Source organism: Oncorhynchus tshawytscha, linkage group LG07 (genome assembly GCF_018296145.1).
Source record: "Oncorhynchus tshawytscha isolate Ot180627B linkage group LG07, Otsh_v2.0, whole genome shotgun sequence".
Lineage (NCBI taxonomy): Eukaryota > Metazoa > Chordata > Actinopteri > Salmoniformes > Salmonidae > Oncorhynchus > Oncorhynchus tshawytscha.
This window is the reverse complement of record NC_056435.1, coordinates 66,890,136-66,908,995: the sequence shown is the minus strand read 5'-3', so window position 1 is coordinate 66,908,995 and position 18,860 is coordinate 66,890,136. Positions and strand designations below refer to the sequence as shown.

General features: G+C 45.2%; 1 protein-coding gene across 2 annotated transcripts; it reads right to left on the bottom strand.

Annotated features, from left to right (window-relative positions):
• Positions 1-8,997: 8,997 nt before the first annotated feature.
• On the bottom strand, positions 8,998-17,488 carry LOC112246291 (deoxyribonuclease gamma). 2 transcript variants are annotated; one of them, XM_024414588.2, is made up of 10 exons: positions 17,392-17,488; positions 15,394-15,479; positions 15,161-15,249; positions 14,975-15,061; positions 14,744-14,856; positions 14,463-14,575; positions 14,105-14,262; positions 13,814-13,910; positions 9,510-9,576; positions 8,998-9,294 (listed from the first exon to the last, which is right to left on the bottom strand). In XM_024414588.2, the coding sequence occupies exons 2-10, from the start codon at positions 15,472-15,474 to the stop codon at positions 9,275-9,277; spliced, it is 825 nt and encodes a 274-aa protein (XP_024270356.1). In that variant the 5' UTR covers positions 15,475-15,479; positions 17,392-17,488; the 3' UTR covers positions 8,998-9,274. The 2 variants fall into 2 exon arrangements, with proteins under 2 accessions (XP_024270356.1, XP_024270357.1); XM_024414589.2 differs by having other exon boundaries at positions 15,394-15,476; positions 17,392-17,481.
• Between the last annotated feature and the right edge of the window lie 1,372 nt (positions 17,489-18,860).

The following is an 18,860-nucleotide window of genomic DNA, read 5'->3' as shown; positions in this document are numbered from 1 at the left end:
AACCATAAGTTCATTAGAGTCACCAGCTTCAAAAATGGCAGCCCAAATAAATGCTTCACAGAGTTCAAGTAACAGACACATCTCAACATTAACTGTTCCAATTGGAGACTGTGTGAATCAGGCCTTCATGGTCAAATTGCTGCAAAGAAACCACTAAAGGACACCAATAATAAGAAGACACTTGCTTGGGCCAAGAAACACGAGTAATGGACATTAGACCGGTGGAAATCTGTCCTTTGGTCTGACGAGTCCAAATTTGAGATAGGTGAACAGATGATCTCTGAATATGTTGTTCCCACCGTGAAGCATGGAGGAGGAGGTGTGATGGTGTGGGGTTGCTTTGCTGTGGACACTGTCTGTGATTTATTTAGAATTCAAGGCACACTTAACCAGAATGGCTACCACAGCATTCTGCAGCGATACGCGATCCCATCTGTTTTGCGTTCAGTCGGACTATCATTTGTTTTTCAACAGGACAATGACCCAAAACACACCTCCAGGCTGTGTCAGGGCATTTGACCAAGGAGGGTGATGGAGTGCTACATCAGATGACCTGGCCTCCACAATCACCTGACTTCAACCCAGTTGAGATGGTTTGGGATGAGTTGGACCTCAGAGTGAAGGAAAAGCAGCCAGCAAGTGCTCAGCATATGTGGGAACTCCTTCAAGACCGTTGGAAAAGCATGAAGCTGGTTGAAGCTGGTCTGCAAAGCTGTCAACAAGGCAAAGGGTGGCTACTTTGTAGAATCTAAAATATATTTTGATTTGTTAAGCACTTTTTTGCTTACTACATGATTACATATGTGTTATTTTTGATGTCTTCGCTATTATTCTGCAATATAGGAAATAGTAAAAATAAAGAAAAACCCTTGAATGAGTAGGTGTGTCCAAACTTTTGACTGGTACTGTATATGCAGAGCAAGCGAACTAAAGACAGGTGCATGTTTTGTGGAACAACACACGCAAGAGCCTGGCTCGTGTCCTGCAGTGAGCCAAGTTATAACGTTTCTGCAGGCCGGGCTCAGGATCAGGGGTCAGCAAATAGGGCTGGCAGGGGTACCCTCTGTCACCAAGCAGGTAACCATCAAACTCTCCTATGATAATACGAGGTGTCACAGGCCGGCTCATAGCCTGTGGCAAAAATGAGGGGACACGAACAACAGGTATCGGCCAATCAAATAGGTTCTTTATTATAAACCAAAACTATTAACCTTAAACAAAGAAAAGGGAATGAGGTGTGAAAGTATCATGATGTAGGGTGTATGTAAAGTGCAGGGATGCGTGAATCTATGTGTGTGAAGGATTAGTGAAGCCGTTTAAATACCCTGAGCCCAGGTGACTCCAATCACTAACGACCCTCCTCAACCTGCAGGAGGAACCAGCCCTGCACTGCAGAGGAGGGGCCGTGACAGAGGATACAGTTTAAATGTTCAGTTGCAATATGAGGAAACAAAATATTGATTAAAATAGGATATAGCTATATATACTGTAAAAACTCACCACGAGCAAATCTAGCGCTCAGTGGACACTCACCATCGCTCAGCGTCACCGATGTTAAATAGAAAACTCCCGTTGGCAAAAAAAACAAAAATAAAGTGCAACACAAAGAATTTGTTCACGAACTCAGTGCATGTCCACGATGTGTCATATGAACGATATGAGGGCTGAGAATATTGTTCAGATGAATGATCGATTGTGCAGGGAAAAAAAACATAAACGCTCAAACTGATAATCATCAGGGAATGAGAAAACATCCAAGCGGGGTCTGATCACCCTCTCTATTTCTGCTGAGTATTTGTGCTTCAATATCAACTGGCTCTTCAAGAAAAGGACACGTCTGACAAAAGGACACGTCTGACACGTTCTTCAACCTGCAGGCTTCAGCTAAAGAGAAGGAGAAACTCCGGGTTAGTTGAAGAAAACCTGCCAGTGAGCAGGTTAACTTCGCAGAGTACATTGCCATAGTAACTGACTCAGAGTTGAGCTGAACTGGCTTTGTGAAAACCCCCAAAAACCCAGAGTTTGCCTTCAACTCTGAGTCAACTAACTCTGATTTCCTCCCCTATATCTGTCACCTCCTTAGTTCCATTCCCCAGGCAGTATTGACTGTGTGTTTCTTCTCTGTATACTACACTTGTATCTGCCCATGATCCGTTTATTATTAAACTCACCACCTGTACTTGCTTCCCGACTCCCAGCTTCCACATTACAAATCTTCTCTTGATAATAAGTGTGGGAATTAGAGCATTTTTTATGTCCTGCTGTGAATTTAAATGTAATGAGTACTTTTGGGTGTCAGGGAAAATGTATGGAGTAAAAAAGTACATCATTTTCTTTAGGAATGTAGTGAAGTAAAAGTAAAAGTTGTCAACAATATAAATAGTAAAGTACAGATACCCCCAAAAGACGACTTAAGTAAAAATTCTTGAAAGTACTATTAAGTGATTTACACCACTGTAGGCTACTTAACTAGAAGCAGCGAATTCTAAGGGTGTGAATAATGAGACAAATAAGTGATTATAATACAATAGCTAGGTCTAGGCTTACGCATACGAAAACAGAAAGTCGAACGTCACCAAATAACAAAAATATTTCTCTCCCGAAGTTGTCTGTTTTCACAACAGCTCCCAACCGCAGCATGAAAAATGCCGACCTCTGTCCAGACCAGCAGGTCCCGCAGGCATTCTGCAGAAATGCAGCCGTCTACCCCAGGGCTACCCTGTCAGAGTTGATATCTCTAGACGGTCAAAGGTCTGGTATGTACTATAGTAAACGTCGGGATAAGCCTAGATTTTTCCGACACTAATATTACAACAAAACTCACTCTAACAATACAAAAATCATCACATGTTTTAGGGTTTGATGACATAGCTAACATGTCAAGACGTTTATTGTTTTTAATTGCATGGAATGCCATCCTGGACATGGCACGTTGGAACTTGCCATGTCCGGGGCCAAAATAAATAGGGTCCCTGTGGACCTCTCAGATGTGCCACAAAACTATTCCTAATCTTGATAATTGTTGTGAACACTCGCTGTGACCTGTGGAATGCACATGGAATGTTGACTTGGGAGCACTATTGGCGGTCAGATGAAACATCAAATGGCACATGGTTACATCTGTATCAAGTCCATTGTGCTCAGGCTGTTGTATCATTCGATGTGCGCGCAACACCAGCAAAGGCATTGATCGTTTGACTTCGTCTGTGACAACCATTACCACGGGCAAGTCTGATTAGGCTCAGTCAGTCATTTATTTATTAATATATGCCTCTGGTATTACCTATTTTTGTATTTGATTTTTTTTAACCTTTATTTTACTAGGCAAGTCAGTTAAGAACAAATTCTTATTTTCAATGACGGCCTAGGAACAGTGGGTTAACTGCCTGTTCAGGGGCAGAACGACAGATTTGTACCTTGTCAGCTCAGGGATTCGAACTTGCTAGGCTACCCTAACACAGCCTCTACCATAGAAACAAACGGAGCAAGGCTTGGTGTCTGTGGTTGTCTCTACTTTATTACCCTTTGTGCTGTTGTCTGTGCCCAAGAATGTTTGTACCATGTTTTTGTGCTGCTACCATGTTGTGTTGTTGTTATGTTGTGTTGCTACCATGTTGTGTTGTTGTTATGTTGTGTTGCTACCATGTTGTGTTGTTGTTATGTTGTGCTGCTACCATGTTGTGTTGTTGTTATGTTGTGTTGCTACCATGTTGTGTTGTTGTTATGTTGTGTTGCTACCATGTTGTGTTGTTGTTATGTTGTGTTGCTTATGTGTTGTTATGTTGTGTTGCTACCATGTTGTGTTGTTGTTATGTTGTGTTGCTACCATGTTGTGTTGTTGTTATGTTGTGTTGCTACCATGTTGTGTTGTTGTTATGTTGTGTTGCTACCATGTTGTGTTGTTGTTATGTTGTGTTGCTACCATGTTGTGTTGTTGTTATGTTGTGTTGCTACCATGTTGTGTTGTTGTTATGTTGTGTTGCTACCATGTTGTGTTGTTGTTATGTTGTGTTTCTACCATGTTGTGTTGTTGTTATGTTGTGTTGCTACCATGTTGTGTTGTTGTTATGTTGTGTTGCTACCATGTTGTGTTGTTGTTATGTTGTGTTGCTACCATGTTGTGTTGTTGTTATGTTGTGTTGCTACCATGTTGTGTTGCTGTTATGTTGTGTTGCTACCATGCTGTGTTGTTGTCATGTTGTGTTGCTACCATGTTGTGTTGTTGTTATGTTGTGTTGTTGTCATGTTGTGTTGTTGTTATGTTGTGTTGCTACCATGTTGTGTTGTTGTTATGTTGTGTTGTTGTCATGTTGTGTTGCTGTCATGTTGTGTTGTTGTTATGTTGTGTTGCTACCATGTTGTGTTGTTGTCATGTTGTGTTGTTGTCATGTTGTGTTGTTGTCATGTTGTGTTGTTGTTATGTTGTGTTGCTACCATGCTGTGTTTTCATGTGCTGCTGCCTTTCTATGTTGTTGTCTTAGGTCTCTCTTTATGTAGTGTTGTGTAGTCTCTCTTTATGTAGTGTTGTGTTGTCTCTCTTTATGTAGTGTTGTGTTGTCTCTCTTTATGTAGTGTTGTGTTGTCTCTCTTTATGTAGTGTTGTGTAGTCTCTTTATGCAGTGTTGTGTAGTCTCTCTTTATGCAGTGTTGTGTTGTCTCTCTTTATGTAGTGTTGTGTTGTCTCTCTTTATGTAGTGTTGTGTAGTCTCTCTATGTAGTGTTGTGTTGGCTCTCTTTATGTAGTGTTGTGTTGGCTCTCTTTATGTAGTGTTGTGTAGTCTCTCTTTATGCAGTGTTGTGTTGTCTCTCTTTATGTAGTGTTGTGTTGTCTCTCTTTATGTAGTGTTGTGTAGTCTCTCTTTATGTAGTGTTGTGTAGTCTCTCTTTATGCAGTGTTGTGTTGTCTCTCTTTATGTAGTGTTGTGTTGTCTCTCTTTATGTAGTGTTGTGTAGTCTCTCTTTATGCAGTGTTGTGTAGTCTCTCTTTATGCAGTGTTGTCTCTCTTTATGTAGTGTTGTGTAGTCTCTCTTTATGCAGTGTTGTGTTGTCTCTCTTTATGTAGTGTTGTGTAGTCTCTCTTTATGTAGTGTTGTGTAGTCTCTCTTTATGCAGTGTTGTGTTGTCTCTCTTTATGTAGTGTTGTGTTGTCTCTCTTTATGTAGTGTTGTGTTGTCTCTCTTTATGTAGTGTTGTGTAGTCTCTCTTTATGTAGTGTTGTGTAGTCTCTCTTTATGCAGTGTTGTCTCTCTTTATGTAGTGTTGTGTAGTCTCTCTTTATGTAGTGTTGTCTCTCTTTATGTAGTGTTGTGTTGTCTCTCTTGTCGTGATGTGTGTTTTGTCCTATATTTATATTTGATTTCTATTTTTAATCCCAGTCCCCATCCCCCCAGGAGGTCTTTTGCCTCGTGGTAGGCTGTCATTTTAAATAATCATTTGTTTTTAACTGACTTGTCTAGTTAAATAAAGGTTCAATACATTTTTTAAATTAAAAATAACAGAAAACCGTTCATCTGTAGCCCAAACCGTTCATCTGTAGCCCAAACCGTTCATCTGTAGCCCAAACCGTTCATCTGTAGCCCAAACCGTTCATCTGTAGCCCAAACCGTTCATCTGTAGCCCAAACCGCTCATCTGTAGCCCAAACCGTTCATCTGTAGCCCAAACCGTTCATCTGTAGCCCAAACCGCTCATCTGTAGCCCAAACCGTTCATCTGTAGCCCAAACCGCTCATCTGTAGCCCAAATCGCTCATCTGTAGCCCAAACCGTTCATCTGTAGCCCAAACCGTTCATCTGTAGCCCAAACCGCTCATCTGTAGCCCAAATCGCTCATCTGTAGCCCAAACCGCTCATCTGTAGCCCAAACCGTTCATCTGTAGCCCAAACCGCTCATCTGTAGCCCAAATCGCTCATCTGTAGCCCAAACCGCTCATCTGTAGCCCAAACCGTTCATCTGTAGCCCAAACCGCTCATCTGTAGCCCAAACCGCTCATCTGTAGCCCAAATCGCTCATCTGTAGCCCAAACCGTTCATCTGTAGCCCAAACCGTTCATCTGTAGCCCAAACCGCTCATCTGTAGCCCAAACCGCTCATCTGTAGCCCAAACCGTTCATCTGTAGCCCAAACCGTTCATCTGTAGCCCAAACCGCTCATCTGTAGCCCAAACCGTTCATCTGTAGCCCAAACCGTTCATCTGTAGCCCAAACCGCTCATCTGTAGCCCAAACCGTTCATCTGTAGCCCAAACCGTTCATCTGTAGCCCAAACCGCTCATCTGTAGCCCAAACCGTTCATCTGTAGCCCAAACCGCTCATCTGTAGCCCAAATCGCTCATCTGTAGCCCAAACCGTTCATCTGTAGCCCAAACCGTTCATCTGTAGCCCAAACCGCTCATCTGTAGCCCAAATCGCTCATCTGTAGCCCAAACCGCTCATCTGTAGCCCAAACCGTTCATCTGTAGCCCAAACCGCTCATCTGTAGCCCAAATCGCTCATCTGTAGCCCAAACCGCTCATCTGTAGCCCAAACCGCTCATCTGTAGCCCAAACCGCTCATCTGTAGCCCAAATCGCTCATCTGTAGCCCAAACCGTTCATCTGTAGCCCAAACCGCTCATCTGTAGCCCAAACCGCTCATCTGTAGCCCAAATCGCTCATCTGTAGCCCAAACCGTTCATCTGTAGCCCAAACCGTTCATCTGTAGCCCAAACCGCTCATCTGTAGCCCAAACCGTTCATCTGTAGCCCAAACCGTTCATCTGTAGCCCAAACCGCTCATCTGTAGCCCAAACCGCTCATCTGTAGCCCAAACCGTTCAAAACGGAAGACCAATTTTACAAGAGTTACATCTTATTTTTTTCTGGCCAGTCTCGCTGGAATAATATGAAATTGGTAAACACAAATTAACCATCATGAGTAAGGAACTATCAAAACAATGAATATATTTCAAATACACCCGATTTAATATACAAATATACAGTACTAGTCAAAAGTTTGGACAACCCTATTCATTCAAGGGTTTCTCTTTATTTTTACTCTTTTCTATTTTGTAGAATAACAGTGAAGACATCAAAACTATGAAATAACACATACGAAACCATTTGGCTTTTAGATTATTCATAGTAGCCACCCTTTGCCTTGATGACAGCTTTACACACTCTTGGCATTGTCTCAACCAGCTTCACCCGTGGAATGCTTTTCCAACAGTTTTGTAGGATTTCCCACATATGCTGAGCACTTGTTGACTGCTTTTCCTTCACTCTGCGGTCCAACTCATCCCAAATCAATTGGGGTGAGGTCAGGTGATTGTGGAGGCCAGGTCATCTGACGCAGCACTCCATCACTATCCTTCTTTGTCAAATAGGGCTCCTGAGTGGCGCAGCGGTCTAAGTCCTGAGGGGCGCAGCGGTCTAAGTTACTGCATCTCAGTGCAAGAGTCATCACTGCAGTCCCTGGTTCAAATTCAGGCTGCATCACATCTGGCTGTGATTGGGAGTCCCAAAGGGTGGTGCACGTCCATGTTTGACTGGGGTAGGCCTTCATTGTAAATAAAAATTGGTTCTTAACTGACTTGCCTAGTTAAATATAGTGTTCTAAATAAATAAATATAGCCCTTACAACAGCCTGGAGGTGTGCTGGGTCATTGTCCTGTTGAAAAAAAAGGATAGTCCAACTAAGAACAAAACAGATGGTGGTTAAGTGTGCCTTAAATTTGAAATGAATCACAGACAGTGTCACCAGCAAAGCACCCCCCACACCATACCCCCTCCTCAGTGCTTCACGGTGGGAGCCACACATGCGGAGATCAGCCGTTCAGCTACTCTGCGTCTCACAAAAACACAGAGGTTGGAACCAAAAATCTCAAATTTGGACAGATTTCCACCGGTTTCATGTCCATTGCTCGTGTTTCTTAGCCCAAGCAAGTCTCTTCTTATTATTGGTGTCCTTTAGTAGTGGTTTCTGTGCAGCAATTCAACCATGAAGGCCTGATTCACTCAGTCTTCCCTGAGCAGTTGATGTTGAGATGTGTCTGTTACTTGAATTCTGTGAAGCATTAATTTGGGCTGCTATTTCTGCGGTGCAGTTAACTCTAATGACCTTATCCTCTGCAGCAGAGGTAACTCTGGGTCTTCCTTTCCTGTGGCGGTCCTCATAAGAGCCAGTTTCATCATAGCGCTTGATGGGTTTTGCGACTGCACTTGAAAAAACGTTCAAGGTTCTTGAATTATTTCGTATTGACTGACCTTCATGTGTTAAAGTAACGATGGACTGTTGTTTCTCTTTGCTTATTTGAGCTGTTCTTGCCATAATATGGACTTGGTCTTTTACCAAATAGGGCCATCTTCTGTATACCACCCCTACCTTGTCACAAGACAACTGATTGGCTCAAACACATTAAGAAGGAAAGAAATTCCACAAATTAACTTTTAACAAGGCACACCTGTTAAAATAAATGCATTCCAGGTGACTACCTCATGAAGCTGGTGGAGAGAATGCCAAGGGTGTTCAAAGCTGTCATCAAGGCAAAGAGTGGCTACGTTGAAGAATCTCTAATATAAAATATATTTTGATTAGTTTAACACTTATTTGGTTACTACATGATTCCATATGTGTTATTTCATAGTTGTGAGGTCTTCACTATTATTCTCAAATGTAGAAAATAGTAAAAAAATAAAGAAAAACACTGGAATTAGGAGGTGTGTCCAAACTTTTGACTGGTACAGTATTTAGCATGGTTTTATCAATGTCTAGATTTTCCCTTTTTCAGCTGGTGGAACAATCAAGAAGTCTAGAAAGAAGAGATTTGGCATTTGAAGACCATGCACTCATATGTTGCTGAATCACAGCCCCCTGTGAAATCCAGCCCCCCTCCATCTCTCTCCCTCAGTTTTTTTCTTTCATTTCGATCAATTGTAAATAGAGGAAAAACATGAAATTACCTTTTTGAATTATAATTTCCAATGTGGTCTTGTATATAATTATTATAAGTATTGTAACTACTGCAGGATTTTCACTCCATCTTTATTTGAGATTCTGTCAAGATACACATCAGTATTAGATCAGTAGCTATACTAGGCATACAAACATGATATACAGTATTAATATGACTAGTATTGTGGTAAGATTTAATCACAGATCAATGTAAGTGCTCCTAAGCTTGACCATCCGCATCTTCAGCACCAGTATCTCTAAATTCAGCTTCTCTGGTTGGATAAGGCTTCTTCTCCATCTCCATCACCTCTTCACTCACTTCCTCCGTCCTCCTATCCATGTACAGGGTTCTATGTCCCAGTCGCAGAGCCTGAAAATCAGATTTCTTTTGTTATATCTACAATTATTTTTTCTGTGTCAGGTGATATGTGCATCTGTGTATGGATTGATATTTGAATGTCTGTGTGGAATTATTTGTCTGTAAAGATGATGCTGTTTAGTTTTTTTGTCTTTACACCTTTTTGACATTTTTTTTTAAGAGGAAAGTTTGGGAGATTCAGAATAAAGATCAATGATGCTGCTTACTCTGTTCTGTTGGTGTTTTCCTTTTCAGCTCTACCTCCACAGGGTAATGGTCGCTCACCTTCAGGGCCTAATACAGCAGAGTAGTTAGAGGTTGAGACATGAGCCAGACGGCTCAACTTTGACATGTACTGTATTTCTAGGACAAGTTGTCACAATGTAGGCTACTAACATGTTCATTTCATCTAATTATAGTATTGTAATCAAACCATCTACCAGGACGGAATTAGTCTGTAACCTGCATACTGTCACGTTCTGACCTTAGTTCTTTTGTTATGTCTTTGTTTTAGGTTGGTCAGGGCGTGAGTTGGGGTGGGTTGTCTATGTTCGTTTTTCTATGTTGTGTTTTGCGTTTGGCCTGGTATGGTTCTCAATCAGAGGCAGGTGTCATTAGTTGTCTCTGATTGAGAATCATACTTAGGTAGCCTTTTCCCACCTGTGTTTCGTGGGTGATTGTTTTCTGTCTTTGTGTATGTCACCAGACAGGACTGTTTCGTTTCGTGTCATTCTCTTTGTTATTTTTGTTTTAGTGTTCTGTGTTTAATAAATTCATCATGAACACATACCACGCTGTGCATTGGTCCTCCGATCCTTCATACTCCTCAGACGAGGACGACGAACGTTACAGAATCACCCACCGCCAAAGGACCAAGCAGCGTGGTATCGGGCAGCAGCAGAAATCTCGGGACTCATGACATGGGAGGAGATTCTGGACGGCAAGGGACCCTGGGCACAGGCTGGGGAATATCGCCGCCCCAAAGCAGAGCTGGAGGCAGCGAAAGCTGAACGGCGGTGGTATGAGGAGGCAGCGCGGCAGCGCGGCTGGGACGAGAGGCAGCCCCAAAAATGTATTGCGGGGGGGCACACGGGGAGTGTGTCTAAGTCAGGTAGGAGACCTGAGCCAACTCCCTGTGCTTACCGTGGAGAGAGGTGAACCGGGCAGGCACCGTGTTATGCCGTGAGGCGCATGGTGTCCCCGGTGCGCAGGCATAGCCTGGTGCGTTACATTGCAGCGCATCGTATCGGATGGGCTAGAGTGGGCATCGAGCCAGGTGCCATGAAGCCGGCTCAGCGCATCTGGTCTCCAGTGCGTCTCCTCGGGCCGGGGTACATGGCACCAGCCCTACGCATGGTGTCCCCGGTTCGCCAGCACAGCCCAGTGCGGGCTATTTCACCTCGCCGCACTAGCCTGGCTACGGGGAGTATTCAGCCAGGTAGGGTTGTGCAGGCTCGGTGCTCGAGACCTCCAGTGCGCCTCCACGGTCCGGTCTATCCGGTGCGCCCTCCACGCACCAGGCCTCCGGTGGCAGCCCCCCTCACCAGGCTGTCTCTCCATCTCCTCCCTACAGGTGCTCCCGTCTGCCCTGAGCTGCCAGAGTCGCCCTTCACTCCAGCACTGCCAGAGTCTCCCATCTGTCCTGAGCTGCCAGAGTCTCCCGTCTGTCCTGAGCTGCCAGAGTCTCCCGTCTGTCCTGAGCTGCCAGAGTCTCCCGTCTGTCCTGAGCTGCCAGAGTCGCCCGTCTGTCCTGAGCTGCCAGAGTCGCCCGTCTGTCCTGAGCTGCCAGAGCCGCCCGTCAGTCAGGAGCTGCCAGAGCCGCCCGTCAGTCAGGAGCTGCCAGAGCCGCCCGCCAGTCAGGAGCTGCCAGAGCCGCCCGCCAGTCAGGAGCTTCCAGAGCCGCCGGTCAGTCAGGAGCTTCCAGAGCCGCCGGTCAGTCAGGAGCTTCCAGAGCCGCCGGTCAGTCAGGAGCTGCCAGAGCCGCCTGTCAGTCTAGAGCTGCCAGAGCCGTCCGTTACTCCGGTGCTGCCGGAATCGCCCGTCACTCCGGAGCTGCCGGAGTCTCTCGCCTGTCCGGTGCTAACGGAATCTCCCGTCCATTCGGGACCCGTTGCTAGGGTCCCCAGTCCGAGGTCGGCGGCGAGGGTCGCCACTCGAAAGGCACCACGGAGGCGGGTTAAGAGGCGGAGAAAGACTATGGTGGAGTGGGGTCCACGTCCCCTTCGCCAGAGCCGCCACCGCGGACAGACACCCACCCAGACCCTCCCCTATAGGTTCAGATTTTGCAGCCCTAGTCCGCACCTTTGGGTGGGGGGTTCTGACCTTAGTCCTTTTCTTATGTCTTTGTTTTAGGTTGGTCAGGGTGTGAGTTGGGGTGGGTTGTCTGTTTGTTTTTCTATGTTGTGTTTTGCGTTTGGCCTGGTATGGTTCTCAATCAGAGGCAGGTGTCGTTAGTTGTCTCTGATTGAGAATCATACTTAGGTAGCCTTTTCCCACCTGTGTTTCGTGGGTGATTGTTTTCTGTTATGTGTATGTCACCGTACAGAACTGTTTTGTTTCGTTCTCCTTTGTTATTTTGTTTAGTGTTCTTTGTTTAATAAATTATATGATGAACACTTACCACGCTGCGCATTGGTCCTCCGATCCTTGCTACTCCTCCTCAGAAGAGGAGGACGACAAACGTTACGGAATCACCCACCGCCAAAGGACCAAGCAGCGTGGTATCGGGCAGCAGCAGAAATCTCGGTACTCATGGACATGGGAGGAGATTCTGGACGGCAAGGGACCCTGGGCACAGGCTGGGGAATATCGCCGCCCCAAAGCAGAGCTGGAGGCAGCGAAAGCTGAACGGCGGTGGTATGAGGAGGCAGCGCGGCAGCGCGGCTGGGACGAGAGGCAGCCCCAAAAATGTATTGCGGGGGGGCACACGGGGAGTGTGTCTAAGTCAGGTAGGAGACCTGAGCCAACTCCCTGTGCTTACCGTGGAGAGAGGTGAACCGGGCAGGCACCGTGTTATGCCGTGAGGCGCATGGTGTCCCCGGTGCGCAGGCATAGCCTGGTGCGTTACATTGCAGCGCATCGTATCGGATGGGCTAGAGTGGGCATCGAGCCAGGTGCCATGAAGCCGGCTCAGCGCATCTGGTCTCCAGTGCGTCTCCTCGGGCCGGGTACATGGCACCAGCCCTACGCATGGTGTCCCCGGTTCGCCAGCACAGCCCAGTGCGGGCTATTTCACCTCGCCGCACTAGCCTGGCTACGGGGAGTATTCAGCCAGGTAGGGTTGTGCAGGCTCGGTGCTCGAGACCTCCAGTGCGCCTCCACGGTCCGGTCTATCCGGTGCGCCCTCCACGCACCAGGCCTCCGGTGGCAGCCCCCCTCACCAGGCTGTCTCTCCATCTCCTCCCTACAGGTGCTCCCGTCTGCCCTGAGCTGCCAGAGTCGCCCTTCACTCCAGCACTGCCAGAGTCTCCCATCTGTCCTGAGCTGCCAGAGTCTCCCGTCTGTCCTGAGCTGCCAGAGTCTCCCGTCTGTCCTGAGCTGCCAGAGTCTCCCGTCTGTCCTGAGCTGCCAGAGTCGCCCGTCTGTCCTGAGCTGCCAGAGTCGCCCGTCTGTCCTGAGCTGCCAGAGCCGCCCGTCAGTCAGGAGCTGCCAGAGCCGCCCGTCAGTCAGGAGCTGCCAGAGCCGCCCGCCAGTCAGGAGCTGCCAGAGCCGCCCGCCAGTCAGGAGCTTCCAGAGCCGCCGGTCAGTCAGGAGCTTCCAGAGCCGCCGGTCAGTCAGGAGCTTCCAGAGCCGCCGGTCAGTCAGGAGCTGCCAGAGCCGCCTGTCAGTCTAGAGCTGCCAGAGCCGTCCGTTACTCCGGTGCTGCCGGAATCGCCCGTCACTCCGGAGCTGCCGGAGTCTCTCGCCTGTCCGGTGCTAACGGAATCTCCCGTCCATTCGGGACTCGTTGCTAGGGTCCCCAGTCCGAGGTCGGCGGCGAGGGTCGCTACGGACCACGGAGGCGGGTTAAGAGGCCGAGAAAGACTATGGTGGAGTGGGCTCCACGTCCCGCGCCAGAGCCGCCACCGCAGACAGACACCCACCCAGACCCTCCCCTATAGGTTCAGGTTTTGCGGCCGGAGTCCGCACCTTTGGGGGGTACTGTCACGTTCTGACCTTAGTTCTTTTGTTATGTCTTTGTTTTATGTTGGTCAGGGCGTGAGTTGGGGTGGGTTGTCTATGTTCGTTTTTCTATGTTGTGTTTTGCGTTTGGCCTGGTATGGTTCTCAATCAGAGGCAGGTGTCATTAGTTGTCTCTGATTGAGAATCATACTTAGGTAGCCTTTTCCCACCTGTGTTTCGTGGGTGATTGCTTTCTGTCTTTGTGTATGTCACCAGACAGGACTGTTTCGTTTCGTGTCATTCTCTTTGTTATTTTTGTTTTAGTGTTCTGTGTTTAATAAATTCATCATGAACACATACCACGCTGCGCATTGGTCCTCCGATCCTTCATACTCCTCAGACGAGGACGACGAACGTTACACATACTTACATCTTCTTCAGAAAGTCCGTATGCGATCTGGAAGTTGAATGGTTTGGCAGAGTTTGGCACGACGGCGTCAAGCATGTCATCCCCATAGATCACAATCCTAGATGTTGATCCGAAAAGGAAGTCAGCAGTCATTCCATATTACACACAAGTACACTAGTTTTATAATAGTTCTTATGACATTTTAATGACCTTTAAACAATACCAAAGAAATGTCAAATGAACTCCATAGGTGATCATCTGTTTCATACATGAGGCGTTCATTAATTAATTTCACAAATCACAGTGCGCCACCTGTCATAAGTGTTATCGTTGCCTGTGTTTGCTGTGGTATCCACATCATCTTCAATCAGCCAGTGGAAATTTTTGTCACTGCGGATACGGATAGCTTTCATGCCCTTTTTAGAAAGGTAGGAACCGTCTGCATTAAAGTCACCTAGGATCATAACGTTCTGGTACAGAGAGAAACATTCAACAACAAAGTTACGTTTCATCCAGAATAAGGAAACTGTTTTTAGTTATCTTGAAATCACCATGTGGCTGGTTTTGTATTTTACTTGTCAAAGGCTCATATATGGTTTTGGGTGACAAGTGCACTTTCTAAACCCAAGGGAGGTGTTAAGCTCTGTCAATGGCTTATTTCAGAACTTACATCAGTCTTCCATTTCTTTTTCACTTTCAGGAAGACATCATAAAGCTCATCCAGCTCCTTCATTGAATCGTCAGGCTTGGTGTGCACTGGGATCAGTACCAAGTCCTCCAGCACTGAGAAAATAAGGAAGAGATGAGAAGTATATATTACAGCTGTTTATGATTGGGCTGTCATTCTCTGCTGCAATATCCAGCTGTCTGTCTGTCACGTTCATATTATTTGCTAAATTAAATGCCATATGGATGGATCATGCTTAATTCTAGCACTCCTGTGCCCCTTACCAGTGTTGAGACATTTGAAGCGGAGAATGTAAGGCTCCCTGGCGAAGGCGTCCACATCTCCAACCTGGTTGTCCTCATATTGCCAGGAACCAACCAAGTCCACCAAATCATCCCTTTCAGAATAAACAATACAGCACATTTAATAGCATTATCAGATCACAATGTGAAAAAAATGAATAGCATCAGATAGAGGTTTATGAGGGTAAAGTTGACGATGGGTTTGAATTGTACCTGTACAGAAACATAAACTGCTCCTTGTATTTGTCTCTTCCCAGACGAGTGCTGATTTGCAGAGTGTAGTGTTGCTTCTTATTGGCCCTGTAATGACACACCTGTAATGAGTGATACTTATCATGTAAGGCCAGGAGTTTCCCCAGTTGTATATTTTATAGCGTCACATGAGGGAAATCACTTGACTTATTTAATTCCTCCAGGAACTTTTTCACTGAAGTGCCTCTCTCATCCACCACCTCCAGAATCAGTATGATGTCATAGCGAGACACAATCTGATAGGACGAATGGAAGGAAAAGAAGAAAAAGTTCATTAGTGTATCTGTTTATATGTAGGACAACATCCTTGTTTTAGGATAGTTTGCCAAATGTTTATCTGAGGGAATTCTGAAATCATGAATACAATCATATATCTGTACCTTCACAAGGGTAGCAAGGGTGTTTGGGTTTGATAGCTTTCGCTTCCCAAATTTCTGGATGTTGAAAGATGCAACTTTCATGACTACTGTTTGAAAAAGAGAAAAATAAAATCCAATCCATGTAAAACTATAATGAACTGCTAGTTGATCACACAAGCAACGATTACAGAGAAAGGATGTAATTACCTAAACCAAAACAAGTTTAATAGTCTACATGTGTTAATTGCCCTCTGTGTGGGTTTTTATGATAATGCACAACAGCAATGTCTCATAAATGGCTCAACGCAAGGAAAACATGCTTCAGGACATACATTAGGATATACTCAGTACATCTGGCTACATTCTTGTTAAAATTCCTGATGCAAAGGAAGTGTTTCTATTGGCATGGCCACATGATGAAACTACTTTAGTGAAAGGGTTGGAAAGCATGTCTCTGAGTACACTTATTTAGAACCTTTAAAAAAGGTTATTCTGCATGACCCTGTAGAACCCTTTATGGTTCCAGAACCTTTTCACCCAACAAAGAACTCTTTTAGAGCCATTAATTCTGTAGAGAAGGTCCCTGTAAATAGAACTCTTTCTAAGAGGGCAGTCATGCACCTTGTTCTGTGGCCCTGTGAGATCTATAACAACCCTCCATTATTTTCAATGGCAGAAGATCGCCTCATGGTGTGAAAAAACCTGACTATTACAGCGCAACACATGAATCTGAGATCATAATAGTAGTTTACAAACTATGTAATATGACAGTCATTACATTGTACATTGAATACTGAAAATCTAATTTGGACCGGAGTCTCCTTCAAGAAATTATTTAAGAATATCAAGGGATTGAGCTAAAATGTCCCTTTATTGTGTTAGATTAAAGGTCCTCTGGTAGATATCCAGAGTACTTGTCATATCAGCGGTAACTCCTGGTTGGTTGGAGATAAAAACCAGTTGATCAAGGTAGGATGGAGCTGGATAAACTGTAGCTGAGACATACAAATTCAAATGCTCCAAGATTAGTTGATCTGCTGACAACAGAATGGAGGGCAATTTCCCTATGGAACACGTTGCAACATCACAGCTCCACAGTCTGTGGTTGCAACTCTAATACAGTAATACAACTGTGAGCCAGCAGTTGTACCATTATTTAAATGTATCCTTTACTTAAACAGGAAGTGCTGTTAGATGAGATTATTTTTGAGGGAGACCTGGGAAAAGCAGCATTTCCGTACAGTACTTTCAACAAAGTCTAAAGAGGTATAGGCTTAGTCCTTCCAGATGTGTAGTTCCTCACCAGATGTGAAATTCCTAGTTGTGAGGAATTCCACCAAGCAGGACAGATAAAAAAGTACATGAAGTCACTTTAGTCCTACAGGGACTCAGCATACGGACTAGGAGCAGGTTACTGTAGCAACAGCGTGTGACTGATTCTAACTTCTCTTTGTTGTGCAATAAACAGGGTTTCTTCTCACAGAACAGTAGTTCTGGATGACTGGCTGGAACAGAATTATGAATTCAATGTCATGTAGGTAGCATGCAAAAATAATCCAGCATATTTCAGGCAAATTAAACCACTAGAGTTGTAAAAGGATGTAACATGATCTCTGTTGACAAGCTCCAACATGCTCAGACATTACCTGTGGTATATTGTGTGGGAAGGGGCTTACAATAATGTTCTGTCTGCTTTCTTTCACTGACAAACTTGCAAAAACAAAGGATATATTTGACCATCAGTTCAAATACTTCCAAATCCTAATAGCACCATAATAACAGAAGGCTTAGAACAGTGTTTCCCAACTCCAGTCCTCCAGTTCCCCCGACAGTAAGCATTTATATTGTAGACCTGGACAAGATCCCATGATTCAACTTGTTAATTAATCATCAAGTTCTCAATGAATTAAAGCAAAACAAGAAAATCATTGATAATATTCCAAGTATTTAAAAAGCTGGAGTCTGCATACAAATGAAGGAATATCTCATATCTGTACATTCCAGTTGGACTTCACTTACCTGAAGGGATGATAGGCTCTATGATGTTGTTGTGCAGTATCTTGTTTAGCAATGAACAACTGTAACTCTCTGACAGGGGCTTGGCCTTCTTATACTGAGCACCTGTCACTTGATTGGCTGAAACTTGTGTGTGAGCCAAGCCAAGCCCCTAGTTGGTTGGGAGGACCTATAGACTGGCCCCAGCTGAACCAGTCAGTAAAGGATAACCAAAACATTAACATCCTGCCTACACACTTTTCTCACAGATCACCTGCAACTACAGTATATCAGGCTGACCTCTTAAAAGGAGGATAATATTCATTAGAAATACCCCTACACTGGTCTACACTGGTTTACCCCTACACTGGTCTACACTGGTTTACCCCTACACTGGTCTACACTGGTTTACCCCTACACTGGTCTACACTGGTTTACCCCTACACTGGTCTACACTGGTTTACCCCTACACTGGTCTACACTGGTTTACCCCTACAATGGTCTACACTGGTTTACCCCTACACTGGTCTACACTGGTTTACCCCTACACTGGTCTACACTGGTTTACCCCTACACTGGTCTACACTGGTTTACCCCTACACTGGTCTACACTGGTTTACCCCTACACTGGTCTACACTGGTTTACCCCTACACTGGTCTACACTGGTTTACCCCTACACTGGTCTACACTGGTTTACCCCTACACTGGTCTACACTGGTTTACCCCTACACTGGTCTACACTGGTTTACCCCTACACTGGTCTACACTGGTTTACCCCTACACTGGTCTACACTGGTTTACCCCTACACTGGTCTACACTGGTTTACCCCTACACTGGTCTACACTGGTTTACCCCTACACTGGTCTACACTGGTTTACCCCTACACTGGTCTACACTGGTTTACCCCTACAATGGTCTACACTGGTTTACCCCTACACTGGTCTACACTGGTTTACCCCTACACTGGTCTACACTGGTTTACCCCTACACTGGTCTACACTGGTTTACCCCTACACTGGTCTACACTGGTTTACCCCTACACTGGTCTACACTGGTTTACCCCTACACTGGTCTACACTGGTTTACCCCTACACTGGTCTACACTGGTTTACCCCTACACTGGTTTACACTGGTTTACCCCTACACTGGTCTACACTGGTTTACCCCTACACTGGTCTACACTGGTTTACCCCTACACTGGTCTACACTGGTTTACCCCTACACTGGTCTACACTGGTTTACCCCTACACTGGTCTACACTGGTTTACCCCTACACTGGTCTACACTGGTTTACCCCTACACTGGTCTATACTGGTTTACCCCTACACGCTATCTATAGATACAGTAGCAATGTATTTCTGTATGTACAGTGCCTTGCAAAAGTATTCATCCCCCTTGGCGTTTTTCCTGTTTTGTTGCATTACAACCTGTAATTTAAATGGATTTTTATTTGGATTTCATGTAATGGACATATACAAAATAGTCCACATT

What these genes read in the sequence shown, in the direction of transcription:
- LOC112246291 (XM_024414588.2), bottom strand. Translation starts at nt 15,474, where the DNA reads ATGAAAGTTGCATCTTTCAACATCCAGAAATTTGGGAAGCGAAAGCTA. An exon ending in ACGGACTTTCTGAAGAAGAT is followed by an intron (nt 9,577 to 13,813) that starts GTAAGTATGTGT and finishes CTGCTGTATTAG; the next exon opens with GCCCTGAAGGTGAGCGACCA. An exon ending in GAAAACACCAACAGAACAGA is followed by an intron (nt 9,295 to 9,509) that starts GTAAGCAGCATC and finishes TCTGATTTTCAG; the next exon opens with GCTCTGCGACTGGGACATAG.